The following is an 11,940-nucleotide window of genomic DNA, read 5'->3' on the forward strand; positions in this document are numbered from 1 at the left end:
CTTTGAGCATAAGAGCTTTTAGGGGCTGGAGAGATGGCTCAGTGGTTAAAGATTGGTATGACTGCTCTTCCAGAGGTGCTGAGTTCAATTCCCAGCAACCACATGGTGTCTCACAACCATCTGAAATGGGGTCTGGTGTACTCATCTGGTGTGTCTAAAGAAAGCAATGGTGTAATCACATACATAAAATAAATAAATCATTAAAATAAAGAAATTTTAAAAAATCAACTAATAGTGGATTTATCAATCTGTCCCACAAGTGGATGGGTATCCAGAATATTAACAACTAAAGAGAAGCTGGAGAGGTGGCTCAGCAGTTAAGAACACTGACTGGTCTTCCAGGGGTCCTGAGTTCAACTCCCAGCAACCACATAGTAGCTCACAACCATCTGCAATAGGATTTGATGTCCTCTTCTGGTGTGTCCGAAGACAGTGACAATGTACTCACATACACAACATAAAACAACTAAAGAGAGATTTTCAAAAAACAAAAACAAAAACAAAAAAAACTGTAAAGATAGTTATTGAATGAAGGATGGCTGATTAAAACAAAAAAAATGAGCTTTTAATGCCTACTAAAAAGCAAATAGTGCTATCCCGTAATATAAATGTTTTTATTTCAATTAATACTGACTTCACTGTTGGTTTTGCCCATTCTTATACTCTTGTAACATTTTTATTCTTTTTTTAAAAGATTTGTTTATTTATTTGATGAATGTGAGTACACTGTTGCTGTCTTCAGACACAACAGAAGAGGACATTAGATACCATTATAGATAGTTGTGAGCCACCATGTGATTGCTGGAAATGGAACTCAGGAACTTCTGAAAGAGCAGTCAATGCTCTTAGCTGAGCCAACTCTCCAGCCAACATTTGTATTCTCTAAAACAGTTTAAGTACTAACCAGAAGTTGAATAGTTACTTCCTTCAAACTGAAATACTTTCTCCTGGAATGAGTGAACTTATAACATAGAAAGTAAATTAAATATATGAAGCTCAGGAAGAAAACAAAACTCACAAGTCTCAAGATGGTCCTGAAACTTAGAAAATACATAAAGTCTGTCTTCAGAATTACACAAGCATTAACAACTGCTATAGAAAGAGACTTACCATCCACCCATGCTGCCTGCAAGTCATCTATGTAGCTTCAGAAATGAGTCCTCACCAATACTGAGGTAGACTTGCAGACATGAAGCTGCCTTCTAAGCATCCACACTCCTGTAAGGACCCCTCCAAAATTCACTGCTTCATTAAGCTAGACTCAGGTGGGTCTGTTTTGTTGTCTATCATCTGTGCCTTATGTGGAGCAATGGATATTTGTTTACATCTTCCTGGGAAGGCCAATACAAGATAAAAAAAATATCTCATACTTTTGAGTAATTTTTCTCATACTTTTGAGTAAAATATCTCAAACATTTGAGTAATAGTTATTGGTGTTATGTGTTTTCAAGAATTTTAAAGATTTGGTTTTTTTGTTGTATTTTCAAATGTAAAATTTAATTACATCCTTTAATTTTTCAGGTTTCTATCCTCAAATATGTGTTGACCAGAAAGAAATGTTTTCTATTAGACTCTGTTCATACAGATTTTCAGACTACAATTCCCTAGAGGCAATTTTCTTGTTTCTGTGGTTAAAAATAATGCAAACATTTATGAACATATTTGTTTCAGTTAAGCTTTGTTTCCTGTGTTTACATTTTCCATGTGTTTATATTTCCCAGTGACAGCTTGTTGAAACAGAGGCTGTCCCATCTTGCTTATGCAGTAAAAGTAATTTGGGTGATGTGTTTTCTGAATTTCCATTTGTTTGCCATCATGAAATTTTATGTTTAACTTGACCTGACTTAAACTTTCAGTCTCATTGACTAAAATGATTATTTATGACTGGTGTTTATATGGTGAAGATTTCTTATGGTTATCATGGGAGTTTTATTTACATTAGTTGTTGCTCTCCTGGATGCAAAACGAAGATAAAATGTTTATGGAGTGGCCTCTGTGCTTAAGACTTTTCATGTAAAAAAAAAAAAGAGGGGGGATTGGTTTCCCTAAAAAAAAGTATTTTTTCCTCATCATGAATGCATACCGAGGTGGCCATGACCTACAATGATGGGGAAAAAATGTGAGAATCTCCCTTGGGTTTATATTTTATCTCCAGAAGATCAGGATCACAATGTAATAAACTCAATACTTTATAAAGTTCAGTGTGGCTTCAACTACAGTTATTATTTCTACAGTGACCAATATCAGAAAGAAACAAAAAATAAAAATAAAAATGCTCTTAGTATTATGTATTTCTATCATCCTAGGAGAGATGGTAACTCATAAGGGAATCCACCTTGTAGATGCTCCTGCTCCTGTCTTCCCAGGAGTGGTCAGTCACTGAAGCAAGTCATACTGCACCACCTTTCAGAAGGAGTTGGATGATCACTAACAAGAAATGACTTACATTTGAGCTTCCTGCCTTAGAAGGTGCTGCCTTAAAACAGGTCCTCTAAAACCTCTCTACAATACTTTAGCCTCTCCTTGGACTCCTCACTCTTTCTTACTTATTTGTTGGTTGGTTTGTTTGTTTGTTTGTTTGTTTTTTATGTCCCAAAAGCTGCCCTTTTTCAGATCAGCCCCCATACCACCTTCCCCTCTCCTCTGAAAGGCTGGGGCACCCCTGGGGACCCCCTCTTCTTGGCACATCAAGTTTCTGAAGAATTAGGTGCATCAACTCCCAGTGAGGCCAGACAAGGCAACCCTGTTGGATTGCTGATTCCAGTCAGGTTATAGCTTTAGGGACAGCTCCCACCCACTCCAGTTGTTGGGAGACTCACATGTAGACTGAACTGCAGGTATACTATATATGTGCCAGGGGCCTTGGTCTAGCCTGTATATGCTCTTTTGGTTGGTGGCTCAGTCTCTGAAAGCTCCCAGGGCTCCACATTTGTTGACTCTGTTAGTCTTCCTGTGGAGTTCCTATCTCCTTCTGTCCTTTCCCCATCTCTTCCATAAGAGTCCCCAAGCTACGTCCAATGTCTGGCCTTGGGTAAAAGCATTTGTTTCAGTCAGCTGTCCTTCAGAGGACAGTTATGCTAGGCTCCTGTCTGCAAGCATAACAGAGCATCATTAATAGTATCAGGGAATTGGTGCTCACCCATGGTATGGGTCTCAATTTGCGCCAGTCATTGGTTGGCCATTCCCTCTGTCTCTGTCATCTTTGTCCCTGAACATCTTAGGGGCAGGACACATTTTGGGTGAAAGATTTCAAGGCTCAGTTGGTGTCCTTATCACTCCACTAGTATTCCTGCCTGGTTACAGACTCCATATCCTCACTGTTAGACATCTCAGCTAAGGTCACCCACATTGGCTCCTGAAAGCCCCCACCCCACCCCCCAAAAAAACCTGTTCTCTGGATCTTCCTAGAAATTCCTCCCACCTCTCACCCCTAGCAGCTGCATATTTTACTTCATTCTTCTGGCACTCTGACTCTCTGGCTCTCTCTCTAATCTGTCCCCACACCCCATGCCAATCCCCCCACTCTGCTCCCCATCCTCTCTAACTCCCAGTTACCTCCTCTCTGCCTCCTATGACTATTCTATTCCTTCTTCTAAGTAAGATTCAGTCATCCTCACTTAGGCCTTCCTTCTTGTTTAACTTCTTTGGGTCTGTGGGATGTATCTTGAGTATCCTGTACTTTATGGCTAATGCCCACTTATTAGTGAGTACATATCATGCATGTCCTATTAAAAAATGGGATACAAGCCGGGCAGTGGTGGCGCACGCCTTTAATCCCAGCACTTGGGAGGCAGAGGCAGGTGGATTTCTGAGTTCGAGGCCAGCCTGGTCTACAGAGTGAGTTCCAAGATAGCCAGGGCTACACAGAGAAACCCTGTCTCAAAAGCAACAAAAAAAAAAATGGGATACAGAGCTGAACAGAGAACTCTCAATAGAGGAATTTTGAATGACTGAGAAGTGCTTAAATAAATGTGTAATATTTTATATTTAAGTCATCAAAATGCAAATTAAAATGACTCTGAGATTTCACCTTACACCAATCAGAATAGCTAAAAATAAAAACTCAAGTGACAGCACATGCTATCGAGGATGTGGAGAAAGTGGAACACTCAACATTGCTGGTGGGATTGAAAACTTGTACAGTCACTCTGGAAACCAATATGGTAGTTTATCAGAAAATTGGAAATAGTCCTACCTGAAGACCCAGCTATACCTCCTGGGCATGTACCCAAAACATGCTTCACCATATCACAAGGACACATTCTCTACTATGTTTATAGCAAGTTTTATTCATAATAAACAGAAACTGCAAACAACCCAACCAAATAATGGATACAGAAAATGTGATTCATTTACTCAATGGGGTACTATTCAGCTAGTAAAAACAAGGACATCATGATTTTTTTTCAAGCAATGGATGGAAATAGAAAATAACATCCCCAACCTTCTTATGACTCTCTAAGCAGTTTTCACAGCACCTCCCCACCTTGGAGGGCAACTTGCAATCAGATTGTTTTAGAGTCTTTTTTTCTCCATCTATGCTTTAGCCCAGGGCAACTAAATTCCATCGAAAACAAGCTGAGTTGCAGACTGGATGCCAGAAGCTCATACAGTGGTCCTGCTTCTTGGCAGGCTTACCAGAATCCTCTGGAGACTGGAAACAATGCTATTCTGAAAGTTATGAGCTCATATAATGAGAAGTGCTTAGGAACTCTAATGAGAGTTGTAGTCTCAGAGGTATGTTCGATGGTTATGTTTTCTAACTGTGTGCTGGGGATAAGAACAGAAATAGAAAAACACAATTGCTTCCTCACTGCTTTTAGCAGAGGTAGGCATGAAGGGTATTTCATGGCATAGCCCTTCCTGTGATTCCCTCAAGACTGCCATCTAGGCTGGGCCCTAAGAGAATACTACCTCCTTTCTTGAGTATGCACCTGCATTTCAGGCAGGGAGGTTTCTGCAGTTCAATGAAGATCTGAGTATACAGGATCTGTACCAACCTCGAGATGCATCCTCTTTTGAAACCCTTGGGTTTAATGTTCAGATAAGAAGGGTGCCTGGCTTTACTTTACTACTTAAGTCCTCCAAGATTTGTTAAAGCTTCTGGGTTTTGGTCAGTTCTTCACCTGTTATTACCACTCTTTACTAATCAGGAAGAGAAATCAATTGCCTCTATGGATGCTGAACTTACATGGTCATTAATCTACATGACTAGTAAGTAATTTCTACATTGTGAGTTTGGATGAAATATGTGAAATGATTATCCTACTCAACAACAATTATAGTAGAAGAGTAGGTTATGTTACAGAATAATGCTGCACTTCAGAATAATTAATATATGTTGGTGATTTCATAAGGTTTGCATTTAATTCTTGTCACCTCTGTCAAAATACATGCTAAGCTGATGAAAGTAATTTTATTCCAATGGAGTATGAAGCCAAATGAATGTCAAGCCTATGTCTTAAACATACCTTTCTTTGAACATAGCTTTAAGAATGTATATAATGTGCTGAAAAAATAAGTACATCTGATGCATTTGTGAAGTGTGTGTGGAAATGGACAGATGTGTCTGATCATGTGGCAAAGTGAGAAAACAACGAAATGTCAAGAAATTCTAAATGTTCTGCTTAGAAGGTTTTGATGTTTAAAGTTTACCTTTATATGAATCTCTTTGTTCTGAAGATACTTTTACAATAAAGTCTTCACAATACTGGTTTCATCAACCTGCCCTACTTTGTATTCCCATAGTGCTTGGTGCATAGAATAACACTCTGTAGAGTCATCAATGAGTTATACTGGAAAAGCCTCTCTTTGTAAGAGAGTGAGCAAGAAAACTAATTTGTTTTCTGTTCCTTCTCATTGCATACATGTAACAAACTTCTATTTGAGCTGCATAATTGGTAAACAACAGGAAGTCATATGACAAATTCTGTCTGGTGCATGTCAGCAGCTACAGGGAAGAGGCAGATGTCCATCAAACTTTAAGACTTGCTTTTCTAAATATGGAGTGTTGAAGCTTTGCTATACAGAAAAAAATCATGTTTCTTACTTAAATATTTACTCTACAATATTTAAGCCACCAGATGTTATTTTAACTGGATAAAAGTTTGCTAACTTATACATTTTTAAAATCATTCATTGTATGTATCCATACATGGATGCGATGAACATTAATGTATATATCATCCCTGAAATTTATATTTGCAACTGGAATACATATCAGTGAGAAGTCTTTGTAGACATCTTAGTAATTAACTTCCATTGCTTGTTTTTAACTAGTATTAGGTATGTCAAAAAGTTATCTAATAGAAAGTAAAAGAGAAATAAATATTAAACTCAAGTGAGTAACATATTGTAAATTCTTTAGTTGATCTTATCAAATGTTAAGGATTTTACTTTAACACAGATCACAAGAAAGACATTTTGTGGGTTTCAGTGGGGTTTTTTTCCTATATAAAGAAAGAACTGACTTAGCATAATTGTTAGAGACTATATCTTAAATAAATTAGATCTCATAAAGCAAAAGTTAGTTGTTTTCTCATTTATTTTTGTAACTGTCACATAACAAACATCTGGAATACAAAATAAGCAATTGCTTTCCACTGATGCAGAACATATGTATTCCAAGACTGAAACAATAATGCTAACAAGATGCTAATACATCTGACTTTCCATCTTTCTGTTTCTGCGGCTATTAAAACTCTCTCTCACACCAACACACACACACACACAAAGAGAGACAGAGACAGAGATAGAGACAGAGAGAAAATACAGTCCAGTATCTTTCTATGCCTTATGTATGTTCTTTGTACGTAAAGTTTGAGTCTTTCATTCTAAAAAATTTAACATTAAGCTTGTATTAAATCAGTATGTCAGGCATGGAATTTTAAAAATATACTTAGATTATTTTCAGTGAATTTAAGTTGGTCTTGTATTATTGAATGCTTCTATGAAGGTAGGCACAGCATCAGTTGTCATTAAGGGGACTACTTATTTGCAAGTTATGGTACTAAAGGGGTTGTATTGGTCTAGATTCTATTCCCTGATTTCTAGTTCTAGCTTTGGAAATTTTCTTTAAGAAGAAAAATTTCACCAGGCAGTGGTGGCGCCCACCTTTAATCCCAGAACTTGGGAGGCAGAGGCAGGTGGATTTCTGAGTTTGAAGCCAGACTGGTCTACAGAGTGAGTTCCAGGACAGCCAGGGCTACACAGAGAAACCCTGTACCCCCCCCCAAAAATGAAGAAGATGAAAAAATTCATGCTCCATCAAAGCACAAGCGCATAGAGCAGAAGCTACAATATCTAAATACTCTATTTCAAAGTCAAGATGTAGCTGAAACACAAGCAGAGAATTTTGTTAATCATGTTCCTTCTTTTTTTAATCATGCAGGGTCACCTGTTCAAAAAAAGGGGTCATTACCAAGGGCTGAAATTAATATGAAATGACAGCTAGAAGAACCAATCAGAAGTCCATCCAAATAAGGTGATAGACTGCCAGTGACCAACCCGCCCAGGTGTAGTGCAGACATCCTGTATTCTTGCTTCACCTGGTTCCCTTGTCCCCTCTCCTGTAGGTCATTTTGCATAAACTGTCAAATACTACTTCATAGGCGTGGGGTCTATACTCCACATTCATCTCTGTCCAGTAGTTAAAAGTAGTTAATTTGAGCTCACTGGTTGGTCAAATCTTCTAGCCCTGCCTCTGAGAGATTGTATTCAACAACTGGAATGAGCTTTCCATTTCTAGATCGATATTGTCATCAATTATATATGATTATGTGATTTTACAATTGGTTCTTTAAGAAATCAATTCTCTCTGATAACAATTCTTCAATAAACAGTTAACATCCCTTGTTGCAGATTACCAGGGACTAGCCTAACTCAGTGTCATTCCTAGGACTGATTATTGGAGACCACAGCTAGGCTTCCCATTATTTTGCTTAGGAAATGGCTCTGGCAGAGTTCTCATTAGAAACCATGTTATATTTCAACAAAACTTAGTGAAGAAATTGTGGTCCAAAATCAAAATCACAGAGCAAATTTTGTAGACTATTTTAGCCCTAATTTATCCATTCAGATATCTGTAAAGTAACCAACTGAATTATCAACTTGCCAATACTATTCCAATTGCCGACTTACAGAGACTATGACAATACTTGATGCTGAGGTCATCTTGTTTCTTTTGTTGTTGTTGTTGTTGTTGTTTGTCTAAATAGCAATTTATTATAGTAGGGATTTAACAATAGAAAGGATCGAATTAAAGTAAAATGAGTAGGAGAGCAAGATGACTCTGCAGGTAAAGATGCTTGCTACCAAGATTTCTTTCTTTTTCTAAGATTTATTTATTTATTTTATGTATAGTTGTGAGCCTTCATATGGTTGTTGGGAATTGAATTTTTAGGACCTCTGCTCTCTCTGGTCAGCCCTGCTCTTTCCATCCCTGCTCACTCCAGCCCAAAGATTTATTTATTATTATACATATGTACATCTATAACTGTCTTCAGACTCACCAGAAGAGGGAGTCAGATCTCATCATGGGTGGTTGTGAGCCACCATGTGGTTGCTGGGATTTGAACTCAGGACCTTTGGAAGAGCAGTCAGTGCTCTTAGCCTCTGAACCATCTCTCCAACCTGCTACCAAATTTTCAACCCAGATTCATTCCCTGGAACCCACAAGGTGAAAGGGCAGAGCCAGCTTCTGAAAGCTGTCCTTTGACCTCTGCACACAGACATGATTCAGAATAAATTAACAAAACACACCCATTTGTATGGTTTGAAAAGAAAAATAAGGTGAGTATCTTTCTGCCTTATTTTCACTTTAGACTATTTTTATTCTGCTAAAATCAAGAAGGGAAAGTCAAAACAGATAGTGCAGGAAACATTCCAAATCATGGACACCTTTCAAACCCATGATAGCTTATAGGAACACAAAATTTGCCTACTCTACACAGTGCTAGACTTGTAACACTGATCCAACACAATCTTTTGACCCTACTTTCTATGTATAGAAATATGAATATAGTGAATCAATAACTTTCAGTGACCTGGTTGTCAAATTATTAAACATTGATATGTGTCCATATATCAAAACAAGAATATACATTTTGATTCATTTATACATAGGTATAATCTGTTTTAAAATGAACATATAATTCCATATAGAACTATAATTAAATATTATTTCTACTAACTACTATTTCCTCATAGCCTCGCAAGTTGTGTGTATGTGTTAAACTTCTTCTATTCCATAAGGCACCAGTTATTTTTGTCCATCAACAACTGCCAATATACTCCAGTTACAATTTAAATTTTTGTAAATAACTATTTGAAAATTTGCAACAACAACCTGATTTCAACCAAAAAAAACACATTCTCTATTTTTCCCCCTGACATTTCTCTACTAAAAGCTTCAGTATTATTTCAGATGACCTAGTAACTCTCTAAAAGAGTGGCGCACATGAGAGTAAACACTATATCATGATTTTTTTTCATATAGGTTTGGTAGCCCTTAATTACTTCAGTGCCAGTGGATCCAAGTCAGTAACTACTAACATATTTCCCCTCTGAAAATTGGATGCCAACACTGAAATGTGAGTAGATGGACAGGCAAGTTTACTATTTGATAACTAATATTTAATTCATTAATTTACCTGAATAAATTTCTAAGAGTATATTGAAAAGTATTTCACACACACAAAAAAATCTGACTTGTAAAAATAAGGATGTTTTAATATAATTGCATCTCCTAGTACTTTCTATCTCTCCTTCATAGAAAAAAAAAAATGGAAGAAAATCAGACAATGGTCACAGAGTTCATCCTGCTTGGATTCTGTCTTGGTCCAAGGATTCATCTAATTCTTTTTGCATTGTTCTTTCTCTGCTACATCTTTACATTGCTGGGGAATGGGTTTACCTTTGGATTAATCTGCCTAGAGTCCAGGCTGCACTCTCCCATGTACTTCTTCCTCTCCAATCTGGCCACTGTTGACATTGCCTATGCCTGCAACACAGTGCCACAAACACTGGTAAACCTCTTGGATGAGACCAGGCCCATCTCCTTTGTTGGCTGCATGATGCAGACTTATCTATTTTTGACATTTGCAAACACAGAATGTGTCCTCCTTGTAGTGATGTCCTATGATCGATATGTTGCCATCTGTCACCCACTACACTACACTGTCATCATGAGCTGGAGAGTGTGTACTATCCTGGCTGCTGTTTCCTGGATAGTTAGCTTTCTTCTGGCTCTGGTCCATTTGGTCCTCATTCTGAAGCTGCCTTTTTGTGGACCTAATGAAATCAATCACTTCTTCTGTGAAATCCTGTCTGTCCTCAAGCTGGCCTGTGCTGACACAACACTCAATCAAGTTGTCATCTTTGCAGCCTGTGTGTTCGCCTTAGTGGGACCCCTGTGCTTTGTTCTAGTCTCCTATACATGCATCCTGGTGGCAATCCTGAGGATCCAGTCAGGGGAGGGTCGCAGAAAGGCCTTCTCCACCTGTTCTTCCCATCTCTGTGTGGTCGGGCTCTTCTTTGGCAGCGCCATCGTCATGTACATGGCCCCCAAGTCCCAGCACCCAGAACAGCTGCAGAAGATCCTTTTCCTGTTTTACAGTTTTTTCAATCCCATGCTGAACCCCCTGATCTACAGCCTGAGGAATGCTGAGGTCAAGGGTGCCCTCAGGAGGTCACTGTGCAATGAAAACCATTCCCAAATGGTGTGATATTTGGGCCACAGTCTTGGTAGTTTCCTCTAATTTTGATCCTAAATTATTTCCTAACCACAGAAAAAGTCACTATTTTCTTCTTATCTTTGCTTGATAGCATAACACTATACTATTTCCCTTAATTTGAAAGAAAAATACTACATATGATATATCCACTGGCTTTCCATGAAATGACATTTTATCAAACATAATTGGTTTTATTCTGTTGAATTTATTATCTATGAAATTAAATAATATTTTAATTCATTTTCCGGATCCCAAAATTTAAATACATTTTATCAAAATTATAATTACATAACCTCACAAATGACGTGTATCATAAGATTAAGAAGAAAACATGCTACATCCACTGACTCCCAAAGCCCCATATAGAACTCTCCTTAGTCTCGTACAGTCACACTCATCTATTCTACAAATTATGCAGAGGCTTCTACAAAACCCACAGATACTGAAAGAGCTTTAATATCATTTATACATTTGGTAGTCCATGGTTCATTAGTAGCTAATAAATGGGTAAGCATGAACATTTCTTTGAATAGGCTGAAAGTGAAAATCAGATTAAACAATTTGCATAGTTTAAGGATTCTGAAGATGATGAGCTATAATTTGTACATGTGTATAGACTTTCTCTCTGCATGGCTTCCTATCATCTCTCCAGCAGGATCTCTACCTCTGTTGGTCTAGATGCCATGGACCTACCTACGAAGGTCTCTGTGCACCTAAAGCATCTCTCACTCCTGACAGTAAGCTTTACAGGAAGATGCCAGTATCTATCTGGCTCTCCAGCCTGGTAGAAGGTTGAGCTCTTCTGATTTGACCTAGTTAACCAATGCCTGAAGACTAGAAATCAGAAATTTCAAGTGCATTCTCAAGGAGCTTCGTATGGTTTATTTCTCTCCTGTCTTGAAATGGAATGGACTTTCATGTTCAGAGTCTTGCCCAGTGTCATCATGATGGCAAATGTCTAATGTGGTGAAAAGAAAAGACTATGTGTTCTTTATTTGATGGTTAATAAATACTTCATCCACATTTATTAGAAGTATATAAGTGAAGGCACACAGAGGTTATCACTTACTGAGTGACAGATACTACACATTGATAGAACTTTACATGATTCATTTCATTTACTCATCATATAAAAATATGAGAAAGATAATATCATCAGTGTTCTTGGACTCCACACAGTAGCACAGATCTGGCTCTTTCTTAAATA

The 11,940-nt window shown here is 37.8% G+C and overlaps 1 protein-coding gene across 1 annotated transcript; it reads left to right on the forward strand.

Moving 5' to 3' along the window:
* Positions 1-9,782: 9,782 nt before the first annotated feature.
* On the forward strand, positions 9,783-10,724 carry LOC116098093 (olfactory receptor 2A1/2A42-like). The gene has a single exon (XM_031380838.1). It carries the CDS (start codon positions 9,783-9,785, stop codon positions 10,722-10,724), a length of 942 nt encoding a protein of 313 aa, XP_031236698.1.
* The last annotated feature ends 1,216 nt before the right edge of the window (positions 10,725-11,940 follow it).

This window comes from Mastomys coucha, unplaced genomic scaffold, assembly GCF_008632895.1.
Source record: "Mastomys coucha isolate ucsf_1 unplaced genomic scaffold, UCSF_Mcou_1 pScaffold20, whole genome shotgun sequence".
NCBI classification, from domain to species: domain Eukaryota; kingdom Metazoa; phylum Chordata; class Mammalia; order Rodentia; family Muridae; genus Mastomys; species Mastomys coucha.